The 24,873-nt window shown below is 49.6% G+C and overlaps 1 protein-coding gene across 2 annotated transcripts in view; it reads left to right on the top strand.

Annotated features, from left to right (window-relative positions):
* The window catches only part of EBNA1BP2 (EBNA1 binding protein 2), a 47,275-nt gene that overhangs the window by 21,082 nt on the left and 1,320 nt on the right, over positions 1–24,873 (top strand). For both annotated transcript variants that reach the window (XM_069227787.1, XM_069227786.1), the window contains exons 7-9: positions 4,043–4,118; positions 4,965–5,058; positions 6,490–6,667. In XM_069227787.1, coding sequence (XP_069083888.1) covers positions 4,043–4,118; positions 4,965–5,058; positions 6,490–6,667 — 348 coding nt within the window. The remainder of the gene's footprint in view (positions 1–4,042; positions 4,119–4,964; positions 5,059–6,489; positions 6,668–24,873) is intronic.

Here is a 24,873-nt window from a genome sequence, read left to right as displayed (position 1 = left end):
AATTAATATATTCATAAAGCACGATGTGGTAGCGCACTGTCATTTACAGACAGAACTTTCCAAGAAAGTCTACTGATAAGATCATATAATGTATTCCCAAATCTGTGAAAGTCTGGTTTTAGAAAACATACTTATTCTTTGCAGTTCACCAAGTAAAGTGTTCTGATGTGTTTTCACCCTATTAAATATATTTTTCCATCACACAGAGGTACAAACAATGGACTATTACAACTACTGAAATATATTTTGAAATGTTTGTACAGATAACTTAGCTATTTAAATGTGTGTTAGGAAAAACCTGACAAAATCTTGGAACTCTACAGTGAGAAGGAAAATTAATTGTAAGTGTAAGGAAATGCCTCCTTGGCATGGTTGCCCCCTGACTTTTTGCCTTTGCTGATGCTATGTTTACAATTGAAAGTGTGCTGAGGCCTGCTAACCAGGCCCCAGCACCAGTGTTCTTTCCCTAACCTGTACTTTTGTATCCACAATTGGCAGACCCTGGCATCCAGATAAGTCCCTTGTAACTGGTACTTCTAGTACCAAGGGCCCTGATGCCAAGGAAGGTCTCTAAGGGCTGCAGCATGTCTTATGCCACCCTGGAGACCTCTCACTCAGCACAGACACACTGCTTGCCAGCTTGTGTGTGCTAGTGAGGACAAAACGAGTAAGTCGACATGGCACTCCCCTCAGGGTGCCATGCCAGCCTCTCACTGCCTATGCAGTATAGGTAAGACACCCCTCTAGCAGGCCTTACAGCCCTAAGGCAGGGTGCACTATACCATAGGTGAGGGTACCAGTGCATGAGCATGGTACCCCTACAGTGTCTAAACAAAACCTTAGACATTGTAAGTACAGGGTAGCCATAAGAGTATATGGTCTGGGAGTCTGTCAAACACGAACTCCACAGCACCATAATGGCTACACTGAAAACTGGGAAGTTTGGTATCAAACTTCTCAGCACAATAAATGCACACTGATGCCAGTGTACATTTTATTGTAAAATACACCACAGAGGGCACCTTAGAGGTGCCCCCTGAAACTTAACCGACTATCTGTGTAGGCTGACTAGTTTTAGCAGCCTGCCACAAACCGAGACATGTTGCTGGCCCCATGGGGAGAGTGCCTTTGTCACTCTGAGGCCAGTAACAAAGCCTGCACTGGGTGGAGATGCTAACACCTCCCCCAGGCAGGAATTGTCACACCTGGCGGTGAGCCTCAAAGGCTCACCTCCTTTGTGCCAACCCAGCAGGACACTCCAGCTAGTGGAGTTGCCCGCCCCCTCCGGCCAGGCCCCACTTTTGGCGGCAAGGCCGGAGAAAATAATGAGAAAAACAAGGAGGAGTCACTGGCCAGTCAGGACAGCCCCTAAGGTGTCCTGAGCTGAGGTGACTCTAACTTTTAGAAATCCTCCATCTTGCAGATGGAGGATTCCCCCAATAGGGTTAGGATTGTGACCCCCTCCCCTTGGGAGGAGGCACAAAGAGGGTGTACCCACCCTCAGGGCTAGTAGCCATTGGCTACTAACCCCCCAGACCTAAACACGCCCTTAAATTTAGTATTTAAGGGCTACCCTGAACCCTAGAAAATTAGATTCCTGCAACAAGAAGAAGGACTGCCCAGCTGAAAACCCCTGCAGCGGAAGACCAGAAGACGACAACTGCCTTGGCTCCAGAAACTCACCGGCCTGTCTCCTGCCTTCCAAAGATCCTGCTCCAGCGACTCCTTCCGAAGGGACCAGCGACCTCGACATCCTCTGAGGACTGCCCCTGCTTCGAAAAGACAAGAAACTCCCGAGGACAGCGGACCTGCTCCAAGAAAAGCTGCAACTTTGTTTCCAGCAGCTTTAAAGAACCCTGCAAGCTCCCCGCAAGAAGCGTGAGACTTGCAACACTGCACCCGGCGACCCCGACTCGGCTGGTGGCGATCCAACACCTCAGGAGGGACCCCAGGACTACTCTGATACTGTGAGTACCAAAACCTGTCCCCCCTGAGCCCCCACAGCGCCGCCTGCAGAGGGAATCCCGAGGCTTCCCCTGACCGCGACTCTTTGAACCTAAAGTCCCGACACCTGGGAGAGACCCTGCACCCGCAGCCCCCAGGACCTGAAGGACCGGACTTTCACTGGAGAAGTGACCCCCAGGAGTCCCTCTCCCTTGCCCAAGTGGAGGTTTCCCCGAGGAATCCCCCCCTTGCCTGCCTGCAGCGCTGAAGAGATCCCGAGATCTCTCATAGACTAACATTGCGAACCCGACGCTTGTTTCTACACTGCACCCGGCCGCCCCCGCGCCGCTGAGGGTGAAATTTCTGTGTGGACTGGTGTCCCCCCCGGTGCCCTACAAAACCCCCCTGGTCTGCCCTCCGAAGACGCGGGTACTTACCTGCAAGCAGACCGGAACCGGGGCACCCCCTTCTCTCCATTCTAGCCTATGTGTTTTGGGCACCACTTTGAACTCTGCACCTGACCGGCCCTGAGCTGCTGGTGTGGTGACTTTGGGGTTGCTCTGAACCCCCAACGGTGGGCTACCTTGGACCAAGAACTAAGCCCTGTAAGTGTCTTACTTACCTGGTTAACCTAACAAATACTTACCTCCCCTAGGAACTGTGAAAATTGCACTAAGTGTCCACTTTTAAAACAGCTATTTGTGAATAACTTGAAAAGTATACATGCAATTTTGATGATTTGAAGTTCCTAAAGTACTTACCTGCAATACCTTTCGAATGAGATATTACATGTAGAATTTGAACCTGTGGTTCTTAAAATAAACTAAGAAAAGATATTTTTCTATAACAAAACCTATTGGCTGGATTTGTCTCTGAGTGTGTGTACCTCATTTATTGTCTATGTGTATGTACAACAAGTGCTTAACACTACTCCTTGGATAAGCCTATTGCTCGACCACACTACCACAAAATAGAGCATTAGTATTATCTATTTTTACCACTATTTTACCTCTAAGGGGAACCCTTGGACTCTGTGCATGCTATTCCTTACTTTGAAATAGCACATACAGAGCCAACTTCCTACAGTAAGACAAAGTGACTTTTGACCTCTGTCTCTGAACTCAGAGCAAATATGACAATAACAAGATTTAAAGACCTCCTTCATTGTCTGACTGAACAGAACACCTGTTCTATGTCAGCTCTCCAGAAGGGACAAGTAAGTCCTAAAAATTGCTCGACCTGGTAAAATATGACTCGCCATAGCGAGTGGGCGAGTAGAATTTTCGAGGCCTGATTTGTCAGAGGGAAACAACTTTCCTAGTAGTCATGAGACCTCAGCATGTGTTATTTTGAAAGCATATCTTTAAACCTTGAATTCTGGGCCCTGTTAAATACCTTTGTTTGCAATTACAAAACACAACAAACAATAGTATAAATCATACATGCCGATACACAGAATGTAATATGCTGTTTATTACCGTTGTTGACGGAGCTGAGAAGTATCATGATCCACTTAAGACTTTGCCTCTTGCAAGCCGTTGCCCTCACACTGAAGAATGTTGATAAATCGCATATTGTACTCTGTGCAGCTGCACATTGTATGTCGTTAAAACGATCTAGGTTGCACTGTGTATGTGGTTGACACGTGTAACATTACTAGTAGCCGCTCTTGCTTGTTCTGTATTGACTGCTTTTTGTATATTATTCCTCAGTAGAAAAACAAAGGCGCTTGTCTTTGTTTTTTGGCTTTTGAAGTGGAACTCCCCTGCCCCCCACTTTACTTCGATTTACTCCCTTTTTTCATGCCCTTCCCCTCCTTCCCACTTTACTCCAATTATTCACAAACCCCTTGATATTGTTATTTTAACTTTTTTCTATAAAATAGTATCACCAGGCTGACTTTCTTCATCTTAGAAATATGTGACAATGATTGTGTCCTCGTATTACGGGTAGCAGAAGCCTCTTTAAGGGACATGTAGCATGACTGTTATAATTCTCTGTATGTTACACATCGGTTGGGGTAATGTGCTCTATATTACACACTTCTAAAGATATCCATTGGATGGACTCTAGGTAAATAGTCTTTTGTGATCCACAGGTGCAGACTGAGGTTCTCCAGAAGCGACAGAAGGAGAAGTCTACGATGATGAACTCAATTAAAAAATACCAGAAAGGTATTGTTGAGGAATCATATTACAAGAAAATATGTAAATACGCTTGAAGTGGAGACTGCGGTTGTGAGTTTAGCATTAATTCCAGGTGCTGGGCCATGTGTGTTTTGTAACTGTGGCTGAGGTCGATAGAGTGTGTGACTTGCTGCTATGTAACTGTAATATTTGCCAAATGCTGTCTGTTCGGTGTGCTACTGTGAGTGCAGTGCTGGTTCAACTCGATGGGTGATCTCTTATGTGCTGATGGGCGTGTACGGTTAGTGTCACTTGGTGAGCGATTCTCTGATTTGCTGCTTTATAGTTGTAATGTCTGCCAGGTGCTCCGCGACCTCTGATGTACTCTGTGAATATAATGTCTGCCAAGTGCTGAGAGTTCTTGGGTGTACTGGCTGGTTAAAGTGATGGGTGACCTCTCGTGTGCTGCTGCGTTACTGTTGCATGCTGAGAGACTCTGTGATTTGCTGCTGGTGCGCCTGGTGCTTGGCGATGTCTGATGTACTCTGTGAATGTAGTGTCTGCCTATTGCTGAGAGTTCTTGGGTGTACTGGCTGGTTAAAGTGATGGGTGACCTCTTATGTGCTGCTGCGTTAGTGTCACACTCTATGAGATTATGTGATTTGCTGCTGGTGCGCCAGGTGCTTGGCGACTGTGAATGTAATGTCTGCCAAGTGCTGAGAGTTCTTGGGTGTACTGGCTGGTTAAGGTGATGGGCGACCTCTTATGTGCTGCTGGGTTAGTGTTGCATGCTGAGAGACTCTGTGATTTGCTGCCCTGTGGTTGTGGTTTTGGATCTGCTGCTGTCCTCTAGTAGTGCGCCAGGTTCTGAGCTTCCTTTCTTCTTCCCTTCAGGTCTCACGGACAGGCTGGATTTCCTTGAAGGAGATAAAATGCAGCCGCCGAAGGGGAAGCCAGACGGAGCTGCTGCGCAGCGGATGAAGAAGGGGTGAGCCTCCCTAGTCCCTAGTGGGACGGAAGATGATGCAAGGGGCTGTACTGCTTCCTGGAAACGTTCAAAATACATATTGTGAAGAGCCCCCCTATCTGAAGTTTCAATGGTCGGCTGTGACGGAAAGAGATTTTTGGTTTATTCATGTGTTTTATTGGTGTCAGTGCTGCCAATGGGCTTTTCACTAGCAGTTTCTCTCCTGCATGCCTTCCTGGCAGTGACACTGTCCACCCTTCTCAGTCTTAGACCGACTGAGCCCCTGTTGTCCTACACCACCGACAGCTAGTCCTTTTATTTTGCCTTGTTACAGCACAGGTGTCAGCCGGCCCGGGGTCACTCGCCCACCCCCCAGAAGAGTGGGCCTTTCTGCATCCGCGCGTGTTTTTCTAGTCCAGGCTCACTCATGCCACTGCTCCAGGTCCTTTTCTGATATGCCAACTGGTTCTGCTAATCTTATTTTTTGATGCTCACTTTGATTACTCTTTTTTAAGTATGTGTATCACTGATAAGAGAGCACTGAAGATGTTCTCACAAACACCCACTGCGCTGATGTGTAGGGTTGGTTTTAGGGAAAGTTTCTTAGATTAGAAAAAAAAGCAATAACTCACTGTTCAGTTGGAAGTCATGCTGAATGTATACGTTTAGGGGGCACTGTTTTGTAGGATGTTTACCCAAGGTCCATGGTGACTCAGGTTCCCTTGTTTTTTAAACCTCCCTTTCATTTGAAGTGCAGGGTTACCAACTAAAGGTATCAACATAAATTGACTTTTTTGAAACTGTGAAAGCAAGTAAAGCACAGGTGAGGGTAACAGTGCTCCACAGTTGGCTGCATAGTTCCCCCTTTAACAGGGGCAAGATATTCAGTACGATAACCTTAGCTTTGTGAAGCTCAATTCTGTTAAAATTTGCAAGGGACACCTCATTGCCCACACCTTGCACTTTTGTGCTACATTGAGCAAGTACAAACCTTCTTGTCTGTGTTGCGCAGTGATTGCAGATGATCTTCGGATCCTGGTGCCTTGGGCTGTCATGGCAGCTTATGGTCTTCAGAGCTCTTTGGCTGTAGTTCGACGATGACTGGTTGGTCACTGTATGCCAACTGTAGTTGTTACCTCTGATTGCTCATCTGGCTGTGATTTGACATGTTGGTCTTTGGATCTCGATCTTCTCCTGCAGGTGCTAAAACCTAATTCTGGGTGCCGTGGGCACCAGCGGGTCTGTTGATCAGGTGATGTGCGTACCTTGGTGGAGATGTTGTTTACCTTTGCTCATTCTGCTGTGGCTTTAGCTGATGGGCTGCTGATCTCTACCACACGCTGCAGTTGTATTCATGTGTAGATGTATCTCTGGCTCTATTTGTAGCTGATGGCATTTGATCTCTGTACCTTTGTCTTTGGTTTGACACTGCTTTTTTTTTCCTACTTTTAGACCTAATGCAAAGAGACGCTTCAAGGATCAGAAGTTTGGCTTCGGTGGCAGAAAGAAAGGCTCCAAGAGGAACACGAAGGAAAGCTTCAACGATGTGTCCGGTTTCCGCGCCAGTGTGGCGCACAGCAAGGGCCCCGTCAGACCTGGGAAGAAAAGCTCAAAAATGCGGGGCAGCAATGTAAGTTGGTGTGCTATGCCAGGGAATGCTGGTGTGCTGAGGGGTGACAAGATATGTGTGGCGCTTCACTGACTCTGCTTGATGTATGACCGAAGAAGATGTAAGCCCGGAGCCTTGCACAGTCCTTTTTGACATTTCCACTGAACTCTGTGCTCCTATCACCGAGGTACCCAAGTTACACTAATTCCTCTATGGAATTGGTGTTGTGTATCAAGCTTGTGCATAATGCTGCACAATCAGCCATTCTCTTGGTGTTTGGCACTGCACATATAGCATCCTAGATGTTGATGGCAGATAAATAGCACTGCAGCCATGCAGTCTCCTACAACAGCAGTGACTGTACTTAGTCTCCAGCTCCACTTCTCCTCTCTGTATTAGGGAGTGATAGTGGTCAAGGTCCCACCCTAATCTGCAAGAATAATAGAAGGGCCTGAAAATGGAAATGCTGCAGAGTTGTCAGACGGTGTTGGGTTTCAAGCACCAAAGTCTGTGTCTGTTCACAGGACGTGGGGGAGGGGTCAGGCACCCAGAAACACAAACCGTTTGAAATCTTCAGCACCAAGAATTTAGAAAGACTTGATAAAGGGTTAAAATGTGTTGCGCCCTTTGATTAATTTGGGTCAGTTGCCATAATGCTGTTATAAAAGACAGTACACCCACTCGTGCACAGTTATTTTAGTAGGATTATGTTGGAAATTGTAGTTTTGTTTTGTGAGAAGATTTGGGATTAACTGTTGTATCTATAAGGTGATAGAGTGCTTTTTGCTGCATAGTGGTTTCCTTTTTTAGCATTTACTCTCACACAGAATCAGTTTGTAGTGAAGAAACTGCAGCGTAGTGTGAAGTTTTCAGATGTCGAGCATGTAACCTTGACCATGATCCTTAAGTACTCCTGCTGCACTAGGCAGCCTCACCTCCACAGCATTATCCGTATGGTCAGGCCAATCCCAAAAGAAGAAATGCAAGGCCACAAGCCAGATTCCAGTGTATGCAACCAACGCCAGTGACTTGAACCTCTGAATGGTTTGAACCGCTGCCCTCCTCCTGCCTCCCAGGTGACCCCTCCTCCCCCCCTTCCCCTCTTATGGCGGCCGCGCAGCTGGCGCGCCAAAGTCAAGCCCGTCTGCACCTGGACCACGCCCAATGCCAGACGCCCTGGCACCCACCGCACCCAAATCCCCCATCTCAGATACAATGCCGCCTCCCTCAACGCACTCAACCCCCGGGCAAACCGCCAACTGCTACCAAGCCAGCTCCAAACGCACTCATGGACCCTTCGTCTGTCAAGCCTGCAAGTATACCTTCCACCAAGCCTGCAGTCCTTCCACCAGCCCGCACACCAACAACCACCTCAAGTGCATCCTCCTCAACACACGCTCCATCCACAAGCACGCTATCGAACTATGGGACCTCCTGGACACAACAGCTCCTGACGTCGCCTTCGTCACAGAAGCCTGGATGAACGGCTCCTCAGCTCCTGACATCGCCGTAGCCATCCCCAACGGCTACAAGATCGCCCGGAAAGACCGCACCAACCAAATCGGGGGAGGAATCGCCATCATCTACAAGAACTCCATCAACATCACGACCACCACCGAAGACACCCCCCTCGCCGCTGAACACATGCACTTCCAGATCCACACCGACCCCAGGACCACCCTCAGAGGTACTCTCGTCTACAGGCCCCCTGGCCCACGCGCCCTATTCAGCGAATCCATCACTGACTTCATCACCCGCACGCCCTAGTCTCGCCAGACTACATCCTCCTCGGGGGCCTGAACTTCCACCTGGAGAAGAACGACAACACCAACACCGCCACCCTGCTCGACAACCTCGCCAACATCGGACTCAAGCAACTGGTGAACACCCCCACCCACACCGCTGGCCACACTCTCGACTCCATCTTTTCCGCCAGCAACCACATAGCCTTCAGCCACTCTGGACCGACCACAGATGCGTCCACTTCACCTTCAAACGTGAGACCCACCACCTTCGCACACAACAAATCCCCCGCAGACCCTGGAACAAAATCTTCACAGAACAGCTACTCGCAACTCTAAACCATAACCAACCTGCCATCACCACCTACGCCAACAACGCCGCCCTCAGCCTTATACAGTGGATCACCAACTGTGCCGACGACCTCGCCCCGCTCAGAAGCCACCCAAGAGAGACCAACATCAGGAAACCCCCGTGGTTCACGGAAGCCTCCAAAGAACCCTCGAAAAAACCTGGCGTAAAGAACATACAGCAGAAAACATGTCAGCCCTCAAGATCGCCACCCGTGAACACCACCAGCTGATCCGCTCCACCAAAAGGGCATCTTTCAAAGAGAGACTTGATAACAACACCCACAACAGCAAGGAACTCTTCAACATTGTCAAAGAGCTCTCCAACCCCAACGCCAGCTCCAACACCATCACGCCCTCACAAGAACTCTGCAACTCCCTCGTTACTTTTTTTCCATCGAAAGATCACCGACCTACACAACAGCTTCGGACCCCAAACCCCGCCACCCACCACTGAACCAAACAGCCCCACCCACTACCCTCAACGCCTGGACCCCAGTCAGCATCGAAGAGACCAGAACCACCATGAACACCATCCACTCCGGCTCCCCATCGGACCCATGCCCCCATCACATCTTCAACAAAGCCGACGCCATCATCGCCCCTTATCTCCAGAGCATCATCAACAGCTCGTTCGCATCTGCCACCTTCCCCGAGAGCTGGAAACACGCGGAAGTCAACGCTCTCCTGAAAAAACCCACGGCTGACCCCAACGACCTGAAGAACTTCCGCCCCATCTCTCTTCTCCCCTTCCCGGCCAAGGTCATCGAGAAGGCCGTCAACAAGCAACTGACCAACTTCTTTGAAGACAACGACCTGCTCGACCCTTCCCAATCAGGTTTTCATAACAACCACAGCACGGAAACCGCCCTCATCGCAGTCACCGACGACATCAGAACCCTGATGGACAATGGAGAAACTACCGCCCTCATCCTCCTGGACCTTTCGGCTGCCTTCGACAGCGTGTGCCACCGCACCCTAATAACCCGCCTCCACTCCACTGGAATCCAAGGACAGGCCCTGGACTGGATCATCTTGTTCCTCTCTGACCGAACCCAAAGAGTCTACCTCCCGCCCTTCCGCTCAGAAACCACCGAGATCACCTGCGGCGTTCCACAAGGCTCTTTGCTCAGCCCTACCCTCTTCAATATCTACATGAGCCCCCTCGCCAACATCGCACGCAAACACAACATCAAAATCATCTCCTACACCAACGACACCCAGCTGATACTCTCCCTCACCAAAGACCCAGCCACCGCCAAAGCCAACCTGCATGATGGAATGAAAGACGTCGCAGAATGGATGAAGCTCAGCCGCCTGAAGCTAAACTCCGACAAGATGGAGGTCCTCATCCTCAGGCACTCCCCGTCCGCCTGGAACGACTCTTGGTGGCCCACGGCCCTGGGCACCGCACCAACCCCCTCAGACCACGCACTCAACCTTGGATTCATCCTGGATCCCCTCCTCACCATGACCAAGCAAGTCAACGCTGTCTCGCCCGCCTGCTTCCACACCCTTCGCATGCTCCGAAAGATCTTCCGCTGGATCCCTACCGATAATAGAAAAACTGTTACCCACGCCCTCGTCACAAGCCGCTTGGACTTCGGAAACACCCTATACGCAGGAACCACCACAAAGCTACAGAATTGTCTCCGGCGAATACAGAACGCCTCCGCACGCCTCATCCTAGACATACCACGCCACAGCCACATATCTGCCCACCTGAAGCACCTGCACTGGCTCCCCGTCAACAAAAGGATCACCTGCAGGCTCCTCACCCACGCCCACAAAGCCCTCCACAAAAAGGGCCCGAATACCTCAACAGACGCCTCTCGTTCTACACGCCCACCCGCAAGCTCCGCTCAGCCAGCCTCGCCACCGTCCCTCGCATCCGCAGATCCACCGCTGGAGGTAAATCCTTCTCCTACCTGGCAGCCAAGACATGGAACTCCCTTCCCGTTCACCCAAGAACTACCCAGGACCACCTCGCCTTCAGGAGACGCCTCAAGACTTGGCTCTTTGAGCTGCAGTAACACCCCCCGCGCCTTGAGACCCTCACGGGTGAGTAGCGCGCTCTATAAATGCCTTGATTGATTGATTGATTGATTGATTTGTCTCAACGTTTACCCAGTTTTTGTGTGCCCTGGCAGAGGGAGGGGGCTTACCCAAGTGAGGCATCACTCAAGCGAGACACCAGAGACCAGAACCTGATCCCATCTCCACAGCTGAATTAGCGAATAACTGAAGTAATGATACTTCCAGATCCCATCAAACCCAGTGCATAGAAATACTGTCCTATGACGAAGAGTGCATACCACAGCACCAAGAAATAAGTGCCACATGATCCTCCTGCACTCAGGCCCTCCCTTCAGCACGCCCACTCATCCACACTCGCTCGCCATTGTTTTACTGTTAGGGTTGAATGGCTGCACATTCCCAACTCTCTTGATAACAAAGGAGTGTGTTTTGTTCTTGTGTACCTTTGTCTTGTTAGTAGAAGAAGCTGGTTGCTTCTTCACTAACCAGCTCTGGTGCGGAGTGATTTTTATTTTGGCTATTGTGCCTACAAAAACATAAAGGTAGTTCAGACATCTGTAAGTTTTTTTTGTATTTTTCTTCAGAAGGTGTTGTTTCCTCTAATATTCTACAGAAATTTTAAAAAGACGAACCACCAAAGTTTCAGAAGTGCTAATGTCCATGATCTTTCTGGCCCTACTGCCTCCCCTCTTCCTCAGAACGATGAGAACACTGCATTTAGATTAATATGGGGCACAACCCGTAGTGTAGCCGACCACGACACAGCTCAGAACTTCTGTGCATGTTGGTACTCCATGAGGGGCTTTTGCAGAATACTCCATAACTAGAAGTCCTCACTGAAGTTTTTGTTGCAGAAGGAGTCTAAATTGCAGATGTTCCATTTAAGAGCTGCCCAGCACACTGCAGGACCATCCCAAGTGGGATCAACTTTCCAGCAGTTACTGAAAAGACAACCTCCCCATCACCCATTATCTGTCCTCACAACAAGCATACTTTCTAATAATTTATAGAAGAGTTTACACTATTTAGACCCCATGAGATCACACAGTGTTGACTGTAGCTTATCTTAGTTATCCTTAGACAAGGTGTTATCTCCAAGGACAGGTCTTACCAATTTGAGGTGCATGGTGGACTGATGTCTATAATGTGTGCAGTTGTGCTGCAGGCTTCATGTCCAGTTTGAGGTAGATTAAAAGAGTGGAGTGTTCATGCCCTTTCGGTCTTTACGTGTTTCTTGAGAAATCCCTATACTGGGCAAGTTAAAAAAATAAAAAAATAATCCCTAGTCAGGCCCTGTCTTCAGAGGAGAGCTCTATTGCTTCCCACTAGGTTTCTGCTTTCAAGTACCTATTTCTACCAGTCATTGGTAGAGGCACGTCATTGACTCTACAGTACAATGTCTGATCATATGACATCCATGGCCAAAGACCAACAGATGTCCATACACTCTGAACAGGTGTAAATGCATGCCTGCAGACCAGCAGTTGTGCGGGTGCCCATGCCTGCAGACCAGTGGTTGTTCAGGGTGCCCATACCCACTGGCCAGCAGTTGTATGGTTGTCCATGCCTGCCGACCAGCGGTTGTGTAGGGACTTCTGTCCGCCAACCAGCGTTTGTGCGCATGCCCATGCCTGCCGACCGGGAGTTGTGCAGGCACCCATGCCTGCCGACCGGGAGTTGTGCAGGCACCCATGCCTGCCGACCGGGAGTTGTGCAGGCACCCATGCCTGCCGACCGGGAGTTGTGCAGGCACCCATGCCTGCCGACCGGGAGTTGTGCAGGCACCCATGCCTGCCGACCGGGAGTTGTGCAGGCACCCATGCCTGCCGACCGGGAGTTGTGCAGGCACCCATGCCTGCCGACCGGGAGTTGTGCAGGCACCCATGCCTGCCGACCGGGAGTTGTGCAGGCGCCTAATCCCGCAGACCAGCGGTTGTGCAGGCGCCTAATCCCGCAGACCAGCGGTTGTGCAGGTGCCTGGGCCCGTGCCCACAGACCAGTGGTTGTGCAGGGGCCCGTGCCCACAGACTGGGCATTGTGCAGGCCCGATACCCCAAGCAGCCCCACAAATGCACAGGCATTTATGCACTTATGGCAAACATACATGCATACAACTGGAACACTTAAAAAGGCAATCATGCACACAGTCTAACAGAGATGCAGGTCACAAAAAGCATAGTCACAGGCTATAGATACCTGCAGGGTATGACTGACATCCACCTGGTGCTGTGGATCGTATTATATTGTAGTATTAGTGGTGAAATGCAGACTGAGTCGTCAACAGCTCTGCAAGGATATCTCTTTTGATGTGGAGGAAGGAGTGGGGTGTGAAGTTCCATTCAGTCCTTGGCCTCTCGTTAGCAAAATCATTTCTACGGGCTGGAGGAAGCTGGCCCTAAAGAGTGGACCAAAAAGAGGTACACTGTGCAAAGAGTCCAGGCAACCCCCAAAGGACTTACAGAGGCACAAATGACACCCCAAAAGCTCTCTCTTGTGGTAGTGTGGGTGAGCGGTTAGGCATATCATGTAATGCACACACATAGGCAGTAAGTGAGACACACAATAAAGAAATCCAACACCAATTTATAAAAATAACACATCCCTTCATTTAAATTTAGATACCAAGATCACCGGAATCAGGTGAGTACTTTTCTAGTTATGAATTTTTATAATTCACAAAAGTTGGCACTGCATTTTTTGTAGCTGCAATGTTACTCTATGAGAGAGACAACGTATACCGCAAACAGGTACTCTACAGCAACTTACAGGACCAATCTTCCAGACTTAAGGTGAGTATGGAGCAGGGTCCTAACCTACACCAACAGCTCATCTCGGGTGGCACTGGGGCGGCTGGTGCAGTCCAGCGTCAGGTTCCCCGTTGAGGTCAATGGGGATCGGTCCACTTAGAAAGATGCCTCGGGTGGATTGGGGGACCAGTCTGGGTGAACCACAAAGGAGGTTCAGTTCTTGCGATGCTCGTGGAGGTAGGGGCACCTGAGGTCCTTTTCTGCTTGGCCAGAGCAGCCGGGTGCAAAGGTGTCTTGGACCGATGACGGTAGAGGGGGTCTATAGACAGAGGCTGCAGGCCTGGATTGGGGGTTTAGTCCGACCGAACTAGCAAGTGGTCATAGACCCCTCATGCAATGTTGTCAAAGCGTTTCGACCTCAAAAAACCATGGGCCCAATTATTTGTATAAGGTCATCATCAGGGCGACACATCATTTATCTTGTCTGAACACTGAAAGCAGATATTTTGCTTAAAGCAGTCCTGTGTACACACCTCAACAATGTATATATGAGAGATTACTTCCGATTACCATAAATTTCCTGTTTGGAGTTTGTCACCCGGTGCGCAGGTTTCTGAGGACACCTCAGTTATTTAGAAACCGATACCCCCAAACGCATTTAGAGCTGCATACCTCCTCTATTGGAAACACATTAGATCAGGGCATCCTAACAGAACACTGCATAGGATATATGGTCCAATCCTACTGTAGTCCGCTGTTCCTGGGGAGTGCACTGCTGTGGGATTTCATGTTGCGCACAGGACTTTGTAGCTACAGTGGACTATGCATAGATGTTACAAATGTGTCTGATGCTATAATAGTTGTTTTCACTTGTTTTGTGTATGAAGTACGCCTAGACCATCCCCTCTGGAGGTAAACCCTCTCTCAGGAGTTAAGTCTGGCCGTTTCCAAATGTTGATGAAGTGTAGCAAAACATTTTAACAAGATTACTTAAGAAGAGATTTTACCATGACATTCACAGCTGTCCAAAGTCATTTAAAATATAAAGCAAGTGTTTTTCTTGGTGCTTTTTTTTTTTTAATAGCATGACTGACTTTTTTTGGACTGGAACATTTTGTGAGTCAATTTTGCAGCCTGAGAGCCAATTTAACTTAATGATGTTCTCAGCCTGATAACGATGACATGTCCCATACTCATCAGTCTGAAGTAGTCAACAAATTGGATGTCTGTGGAGAGATGGCAACAAGTTCGACTGAGGTTGCCGTTAAGAACGAGGGCTGCTATCAAGAGCTTGTGTAGATTATCTTTAGTTCAAAACTGGATGTCCACAGCAAGTATGAAATATCCAATCCCGCCTTGTCTGAGTCTGTAATGAATCTGTTCCGTACAGAGTGCTCTCCCTTCCTCTGAAATCACCCTCTTATTACACTGCTGCCACAAGCTATTTTGTACAAAGTAGGGGCCCTTATCATGAATCAGTGGCAGTCTGAAAGGAGCTGCAGAAGTTATAGGAAGACCACAGGTTTGGGGGTAGGGAGCTTCATCTGCTGCTTCACTTATCGGCGTTGTTTCGTTTTTTAGAAGCAACTGAATGTGAAAAATACTTCTTTCGCCTGTTGTACGGACCACAGGGTGGGCTCCCTCTCCCACCTGTGCAGGGGCTCTCAACTTACATGAAGGGGGACTCTCCCTGGGTATAGTGTCTCCTTGCCAGTTTGGCTGTGCCCCAGCTACATGTTCTGAATCACAGCTTGTAGGAAGCTGGCTCTCTATATAGTGCACTAGTGCACTAAAATGTGCAGAGAGTCTAGTGGTTCCCCAAAGGCTTCCAGAGGCAGAAATAGATGAGTTTAATGTTCTATTAGGTAAGCACAAAGTTCAAACCTGTGCACTTTAATGCACAATGCAGTCCTACGGAAGGAAAAATCAATTATGCATACAGGTCAAATGTAGGGGTTCTGCATTTAGTGATGTAGGAGCCCATGGTCCAAAGTACAACCAGCAGTTCGGGAGCTTCCCGAATTCCACCGGGAGCAGGGTGCTGATATAGTTGTAGCTGGGTGTGTTACGAAGAAGGGGGCCCACCAAAAAGTTGGCTGCACAGGGGGACTTGAGGACAAGTCCGAGAACTCCCAAATAGGGGCCTAGTTCCCAAGGGGACTTGGAGGAAGGGGCACAGCTGGTTCTTACAGTTCCGGGTGGCTCGGATGCAGCGTCTTTAAGGCGGCTGGGCTCTGTGCGCAAAGGCTTTCCTTGCGGTCAGGGACAAACAGCTGGCAGGGCCAAAATCAGGACAGCTGGGCCATTCACAAAGTGGCCCTTACTGATGCAGACATCCCTTGACAGCTGCATGGTCCTGGTGCAGTGGGAATCCCAGCTGGACTCCCGCAGTTGATGCTTGGTGCAGGTTGTTTGGGGAATGGGTGTTGGGTATTTATGATGCACGGCACTGGTGGTTCCTGCTGTCGTCACACTTGGTTGGGGGGGGGACAGTCTTGGTCCTCCAGAGGACAGGTACCTCCGCCTGGCAATCTGCGGCATCAGCCGGGTCTGGGGGCTGCAAGGCAGTGGATCGGACTCTGCTTGTTAGTGCCTGCGGGTTGCAGGGAAGTAGCTCCTCCACTCCAAGGGAGACTGATGGTGAGGTTGTGGTTTTGAAGTTGTAAAGAAATGGCTTCCTGTTGCAGTTACCCCCCACTTTTTGCTTGATACTGATGCTGACTTGACTGAGAAGTGTGCTGGGACCCTGCTAACCAGGCCCCAGCACCAGTGTTCTTTCACCTAAAATGTACCATTGTTTCCACAATTGGCACAACCCTGGCACCTAGGTAAGTCCCTTGTAACTGGTACCCCTGGTACCAAGGGCCCTGATGCCAGGGAAGGTCTCTAAGGGCTGCAGCATGTCTTATGCCACCCTAGGGGCCCCTCACTCAGCACAGACGCACTGCTTACCAGCTTGTGTGTGCTGGTGGGGAGAAAATGACTAAGTCAACATGGCACTCCCCTCAGGGTGCCATGCCAACCTCACACTGCCTATGGCATAGGTAAGTCACCCCTCTAACAGGCAACAGGCCTTACAGCCCTAAGGCAGGGTGCACTATACCACAGGTGAGGGCATAGGTGCATGAGCACTATGCCCCTACAGTGTCTAAGCAAAACCGTAGACATTGTAAGTGCAGGGTAGCCATAAGAGTATATGGGCTGGGAGTCTGTCAAAAACGAACTCCACAGCTCCATAATGGCTACACTGAATACTGGGAAGTTTGGTATCAAACTTCTCAGAATAATAAACCCACACTGATGCCAGTGTTGGATTTATTAAAAAATGCACACAGAGGGCACCTTAGAGATGCCCCCTGTATTTTACCCAATTGTTCAGTGCAGGACTGACTGGTCTGTGCCAGCCTGCTGCTGAGAGACGAGTGTCTGACCCCATGCGGTGAGAGCCTTTGTGCTCTCTGAGGACAGAAACAAAAGCCTGCTCTGGGTGAGGTGCTTCACACCTCCCCCCTGCAGGAACTGTAACACCTAGCAGTGAGCTTCAAAGGCTCAAGCTTCGTGTTACAATGCCCCAGGGCACTCCAGCTAGTGGAGATGCCCGCCCCCTGGACCCAGCCCCCACTTTTGGCGGCAAGTCCAGGAGAGATAATGAGAAAAACAAGGAGTCGTCACTGGCCAGTCAGGACAGCCCCTAAGGTGTCCTGAGCTGAGGTGACTCTGACTTTTAGAAATCCTCCATCTTGCAGATGGAGGATTCCCCCAATAGGGATAGGAATGTGACCCCCTCCCCTTGGGAGGAGGCACAAAGAGGGTGTACCCACCCTCCGGGCTAGTAGCCATTGGCTACTAACCCACCAGACCTAAACACGCCCTTAAATTTAGTATTTAAGTGCTCCCCTGAACCTAAGAATTTAGATTCCTGCAACTACAAGAGGAGGAGGACTGGTGAGCTGAAAGACCCCTGCAGAAGAAGAAAGAAGACACCAACTGCTTTGGCCCCAGTCCTACTGGCCTGTCTCCTGCCTTCTAAAGAAACCTGCTCCAGCGATGCTTTCCCCAGGACCAGCGACCTCTGAATCCTCAGAGGACTGCCCTGCTTCAAGAGGAACAAGAAACTCCAGAGGACAGCGGCCCTGTTCCAAAAAGACTGCAACTTTGTTTCAGAGGAGCAGATTTAAAGACCCCTGCAATCCCCGCAAGAAGCGTGAGACTTGCAACACTGCACCCGGCGACCCCGACTCGACTGGTGGAGAAACAACGCTACAGGGAGGACCCTCCGGCGACTCCAAGACTGTGAGTAACCAAAGTTGTCCCCCCTGAACCCCCACAGCGACACCTGCAGAGGGAATCCCGAGGCTCCCCCTGACCGCGACTGCCTGACTCTGAAATCCCGACGCCTGGAAAAGACCCTGCACCCGCAGCCCCCAGGACCTGAAGGATCGGAACTCCAGTGCAGGAGTGACCCCCAGGAGGCCCTCTCCCTTGCCCAGGTGGTGGCTACCCCGAGGAGCCCCCCCCCTTGCCTGCCTGCATCGCTGAAGAGACCCCTTGGTCTCTCATTGAAAACCATTGGAAACCCGACTCGTGTTTGCACACTGCATCCGGCCGCCCCCGGGCTGCTGAGGGTGTACTTTTTGTGCTGACCTGTGTTCCCCCCCGGTGCCCTACAAAACCCCCCTGGTCTGCCCTCCGAAGACGCGGGTACTTACCTGTTGGCAGACTGGAACCGGGGCACCCCCTTCTCTCCATTGAAGCCTATGTGTTTTGGGCACCTCTTTGACCTCTGCACCTGACCGGCCCTGTGCTGCTGGTGTGGTGACTTTGGGGTTGCTCTGAACCCCCAACGGTGGGCTACCTTGGACCCCAATTTGAACCCCGTAGGTGGTTTACTTACCTGCAAGAACTAACATTACTTTACCTCCCCAGGAACTGTGAAAATTGCACTGTGTCCACTTTTAAAACAGCTAAATGTGTTTTATGTAAAAAGTATATATGCTATTGTGATTATTCAAAGTTCCTAAAGTACTTACCTGCAATACCTTTCAAATGAGATATTACATGTAGAATTTGAACCTGTGGTTCTTAAAATAAACTAAGAAAATATATTTTTCTATACAAAAACCTATTGGCTTGGAATTGTCTCTGAGTGTGTGTTCCTCATTTATTGCATGTGGGTATGTACAACAAATGCTTAACACTACTCCTTTGATAAGCCTACTGCTCGACCACACTACCACAAAATAGAGCATTAGTATTATCTCTTTTTGCCACTATCTTACCTCTAAGGGGAACCCTTGGACTCTGTGCATACTATTCCTTTCTTTGAAATAGTGCATACAGAGCCAACTTCCTACAGAAGTGCTGGTAGGCTACCTGAGGCTTGCATAGTTCTCCAGCCCGCAGGACGAGGCACTCTGTCGTGATTGTTGAGAGAGATGCGGATGCTCAGGGTTTCGCACCAAAAATGTCCACAGCTGTTTTTGCCAGGCAGTGACTCTTCTTTGTCCTTCTTCTCTGGGTCTGTCGAGTCGGAGTTCTTGGGTTCAGAAGTGCCACCTAAATAGTGCCAGGTAGCAGCCAGTGTGTTGGTGACCTTTAGGGTTATGACACCCCCATGTGACCACCTCTATTGGGAAGTGGACATAACCCTGACCCTAGAATAACATTTCCATCTAAAAAACAAGATGGAGGAATTTAAAAAGTGGTGTCCACATCAGCTGGTCCCACTTAGGGGTGGGACTGGCGTGATGTGGGCACACCTCCTCATGTTACTAATTTTCCTGTCTGTCTTGCTGCCGAAAGGTGGGGGTCGGAGGTCGGTGGTCGTATCCGCCATCTGGAGAGACCTGGATTGCATTACAAAGACGGCCATGTCTTTGAATCTCCCGGCCCTGTAGTGTCCATCCTGCCTGGAAGAGGTGATAATAACACCTCAGCCCAGAGCAGGCTTTGTGTTCTGCCTCAGAGCGCTGGCTTTCACCTCAGGAGGCCAGACATCTGTCTAGGGTGGCTGTATTGGTTTAAACCAGCCAGTTATAACACTAGCAGTTGGGTAGGCTTTCAGTGGAGCCATCATGTAGCTGGAAAACTTGCTTAACCGGTGTCCAGCACATGTACTCAAAATGGCTTCCCTGTTTACTTACTATGTCTAAGAATCGACAGGCTTACTAGGGGCATATCTGTTCACGCAGATATGTCCTCACATATGATGTAATGCACCCGGCCTTAGGGCCGTAAGGCCTTCTGTAGAGGTGACTTACAAATATCACTTGCAGTGGTACAGGATCTGGCATATGGGGACGTGTCACATGTCGAGTTTTCACTTTTGTCTGCATTAAGACTCGCAGCCTGCAATGGCAGAACTGTGTGCGTTTGGTGAGAGGTCCTTGAGTGGGGCACAGGTCGTGCTGCAGCCCTTAGGGACCTTCTTTACACCCCAGGCACTAGGTACCAGGGTTACAATTTACTGAAGTCTCTCCCATCCCTCCTTCACAAGTCAGAGTGGTTCCCCATATGATGCCTAAACAGAAGTTCATAGTGGGAAAAGCCTACCCCCATCTGAGGCACTTCCTTGTAAGCAAAAAGCAGGCATGGAAGTAAGACACGCCATCTCCTTCCGTGTTTTTCAGGGAGTCCACCAATCATACCTTTCAATGACATGTAGAATCTCTCGACAAGGCCATTGCTTTGTGGGTGGTATGGGGTAGTGGACCTGTAAGTCACACCACATTCAGCACAGATATTTTTCATGTATCCAGACATGAAGTTTGTACTTCTGTCTGACACCACCTCCTTTCGAAAGCTCTAGGAAGGTGGCCTTTTATGTGGTATGTGAATACCGTGTAAAGGTCCAGGGGCTCCCCAGTGAGTGGACAGGGCTTGCTGTGCAATCCCAAAGTGCTCTATTTAGGGGTAGTGTGGTCGAGCAGCCTTAGGCTTAACACAGAGGAGTGGAAGACATCTACAAATACATACAATAGTCAATAAATGAGCCACGACTCAAGAAGGAGATCCACACCAATGAATAAAAATAGCAAGTATCTTTCTATATGTTTAGCCATCAGGGAAAAATCGTTCAGGCAAGTATGTTTTTACGTAAGAATTATTTTCACTTTCTTGAGTTTTGCAATGTTATGCTATGAGAGGAAAAACAAGTTTTGCATTCTTCGGGGACTGTATGACTTACGGGACCAATCTCAGAGACTTAAGCGGAGTATGGGGCAAGGGTCAGTCTGGGCAGCACTGGGGCGGCGGGTGCAGAGGTGTAGTATGGCGTTGGGTTCTCAATGTATTTCAATGGAGATTGGTCTCCGTGGAAAAAGGCTACAGACTCTGGCAAGGAAGCCAGTTGAGGTCAACCAACAGGTGGGTTAAAAACATGGGGTGCTCGGGAACGTGGGTGCACTTGGTCCTCTTCGCCACGGGCCTGGAGCATTGGTTGCAGAGGTGCCCTTTGGTGTCAAGTTACTGTGTCCGGGAGCACTTGCAGGTGAGGGGTCCTGTGGTCTGAGGCTGCAGGCGTCATCAGGGCGTCCAGGAGGGTTGAACCCACAGTGGACTCGAGCTCAGGAGAGCTGGGGAACTTCGTAGACACCAACAGCTCGGGCTGTATGCGACGGGTGCAGTGGTTGTTTTAGGTGTCTGGTTTCTCTCATCACAGAGGCCGGAGGAGAGGGGGCCTGCATGCAGAGGCTGCATGTGACTTCGGGGAGTCCAGGAGGGGTGAAACCACGATGGACATTGACTCTGGGGAGCTGGGGAATCTTGTTGGCACCAGTGGTCCACTTCAACTCTGGTCAGAGACGGCGTTGCAGCGGTGTCTTCAAGTGTTGGGACTTTGCGGTTCCGGAGGTGGCTCTTCGGCCTCCTTGGGCTTCTTAGGTCGTCAGGATCTGCTTCTCTGGTGCCAGGGGCTCCCCTAAATAATTAATTTAGGGGCATTAGAGGTGTGTAGGGTAGTAGCCAATGGGCTACTGACCCATGGGGTCACTACGCCCCCTATATGACCACTTCCTGAGGGAAGTGTGCATAACTCTGTCCCAGAATTCCTAGGTATCCTATTGCAAAGATGGCTACCTCTGAAGAATCGTGCCCATCTTAGGAGTGATACTAACCTGGAGGTGGCACGCCTACCTGACTAAGTTTTCCACCTGTCCAGGTGCCAAATGGGCTCAGGACAGGGGGTGGCTTCTTCTTCTGTAAGGGGAGCCAGATTCGCATTCCAAAGGCAGCAGCTTTTTTGAAGCTCGCCGTCCCAGGAAGGCTAATCATCAGGTCATCCTGTGAGAGAGGGCGTTACACCCTCTTCCTGGGCAGGCTTTTATTCCGGCCCTCCTGAGAGCAAAGGGTTCTCACACTAGGAGGCCACACTCTTGACTGGTGGTAGCAGGCTGGCTCGAATTGGTCAGCAGGCGCATCAGAGGCTGGTAGGTTTTTAGGGGGCACCTCTGGGTGCATGTATTGATAAATCTATCACTGGCATCAAGTGTGGGTTTATCAATACGAGTTGTTTGATACCAAACATCCCTATCTTCAGGGAAGCCATCATGAAGCTGGGGAACTCGTATGGACCAGTGTCCAGTGCATGTATTTAAAATGGCTTCCCTGGTCACTTACTGTGCCTGAGAATTGCAAGGACTCAGTAGGGGCATATCTGCTCGTGCAGATATGCCTTCACATGTAATATAATTCACCCTGCATTTAGGGCTGAAAGGCCTGCTAGAGGGGTAACTTACATGTATTGCATGCAGTGTAAAGGGGACAGGGCACGAAGGCTGTGTACCATGTTGTGTTTTCATTGGAATGGGAATGGAACGTGTGTGGATCATGTCATGCTTACTCAAGAAAGAGTGAGTAGCCAGTTTACTTGACATCGCACCAAGGGGGTCATTCTGACCCTGGCGGCCGGTGGCCGCCAGGGCCACCGACCACGGGAGCACCGCCAACAGGCTGGCGGTGCTCCCACGAGCATTCTGACCGCGGCGGTTCAGCCGCGGTCAGAAGCGGCAAGTCGGCGGGCTCCCGCCGACTTACCGCTGCTCGGGGGAATCCTTCATGGCGGCGGAGCGCGCTCCGCCGCCATGAGGATTCTGACCCCCCCTACCGCCATCCTGTTCATGGCGGGAAAGCCGCCATGAACAGGATGGCGGTAGGGGGGGTCGCGGGGCCCCTGGGGGCCTCTGCCGTGCCCATGCCAATGGCATGGGCACGGCAGGTGCCCCCGTAAGAGGGCCCCGCAAAGTATTTCAGTGTCTGCCTTGCAGACACTGAAATACGCGACGGGTGCCACTGCACCCGTCGCACCTCCCCACTCCGCCGGCTCGATTACGAGCCGGCATCCTCGTGGGAAGGGAGTTTTTCCCTGGGCTGGCGGGCGGTCTTTTGGAGACCGCCCGCCAGCCCAGGGAAAAACTCATAATACCCTCTGCGGTCTTCTGACCGCGGAGCGGTATAATGGGGGGCGGAATTCTGGCGGGCGGCCTCCGCCGCCCGCCAGAATTAGAATCACCCCCCAAGTGTCTCTGTTTCAGAAAATAAGCTGATCTTATAGATTTACTCAAAGTTCCCATTTTGACTTGCAGAGGCCTGTACACCATAGGCAAGAACCTTCAGGCTGGCAGTATAGGCATAAGTGAGGGGGTGGCTGAAGAGAAGCTTGCATCAGTGGCAGAGAAGTCTTAAATATTTCAATTTGATTGCTTTTTAAACATTAATCAGTGCTAAAAAAAAACAAATAAAAAAATATTGAAACTGCTGTTTGCACTGATTCAAGAGTTCCCTGTAAATTTACACTATCAAAAAAGATTTCTGCTGATTTTCACAAGGTTTTACAAAGTCTTGGAACATTCATCCTGTGTGCAGCGACTCACAGCCCACCATAATATTTGGTGTTACATAGTGTTTAATAAAGCAGATTACAGTTTTCAAGTGGTATAAATAACAATTGTAACTGATCCACAGTGTAAAGGTAAACAGTGCATCAACCTTGGAAGGATGAACTTTGAGCTTGCGTCGCTGATATTCAGTCTAGTGAATGAGGATCACCCTTGATGTCAACAGGGAACACTTCATTCACTGAGCATCTTATTGGGTTGATGTGAGGCCTGCCTGGTAATCCGTCGAACCTTCAAATCTTCCTAATGAGGGCTAAGATCAGAGCTGGAATACCGAGAAGAGCCAGAGCGACTGGCTTTGGTAGCTCCGTTGATGTGAGAGAAGGTTCACATTTCTGAAGGTTTGTATGACCATTCCTTGGTCTTGGAATTACCAACCTCCATTTGTAAGAGTATAGGCCCTTCTGCTGCATCTGCAGGTGAAATGGCTACACCTTTGGCTTGATCAAAAGCTAGGGGGAACTTCTCATAGCTTTGTTATGCTTCCAGAAGATGCCTGCTACATACTAGTTATCGAGATAAAATGCATTGGAATCTGTTTTGAAGTGTTTGGTTAGTCTTTGACACAGAGGCTGCTGTCTCCATATTCTAGTGTCATTGGTTACACTGGTGGGCAACTTTGATCTTGCAGTGTATGATAGGATTAAATTTCTTCTCCGCTTATAGATGGATATCTTTCCTTAAGATGGTCTCACCACATGGCGTGCTTCTTTCTCCGCTCTCTTGCAGAGAGACGTTGATAGGTTTTCCATACCTCATTGAAAACACCTAGTTCAAGAGCTCCATCATCTGAGCTGGCGGCTTCACCTTCCACCTGCCTGTACTTTTCTGTGATGCACGTGACACCGAGCCATGAAGTGACTATGAAGTCTGGTTGCCTTTAGATGCATCTTAAGACGCAGTAATTGTTAGTGTAGTTAGGTTGTAATTATTTTGGCATCTGTTTCTGGCCTTCACCTCACCCCCAAGAGGGAAACAATAGTTAGAAGGTGGCTGCATATGACTTGTCACTCACAAACTCCCTGCTGCACTGTGTGAAAATTGGTTAGATCAAATGAGATAGAGGGCTTGTTAGAAGGATTATCAGTTGTCAGATTACCATATTTATTACAGACTTAGGTAAATTGACTGCAAGCCAGGCCTCAGCACTGCCTCCGAGTTAGTAAGCTCACATGCCTTCTAACTCATCTTTGTAAGATATTCCTGACAGATGAGCACCCCACAAGCACCTTCAAACCGTGAAAAAACATGAATGTCTATATATCAAACGTACCCCAGTTCAAGCACAGAGTCTGGTAGGCATAGCTGAATCATTGATCACTCGTAGTGTGTACGTTGTCCTTTACGTCCAGTTTGTTCCATTGTTGGTCCTTGTTGTGACTTGTTGGACACAGAAATGATTCAGCGGTTTCTGCTGGTCTGTATATTACATATGCAGTATGTTTTTGTGATGGTCTCAC

The sequence above is a fragment of the Pleurodeles waltl genome, chromosome 4_1 (assembly GCF_031143425.1).
Source record: "Pleurodeles waltl isolate 20211129_DDA chromosome 4_1, aPleWal1.hap1.20221129, whole genome shotgun sequence".
Taxonomy (NCBI): Eukaryota; Metazoa; Chordata; class Amphibia; order Caudata; family Salamandridae; genus Pleurodeles; species Pleurodeles waltl.
This window is presented reverse-complemented; position numbering and strand designations above follow the sequence as displayed.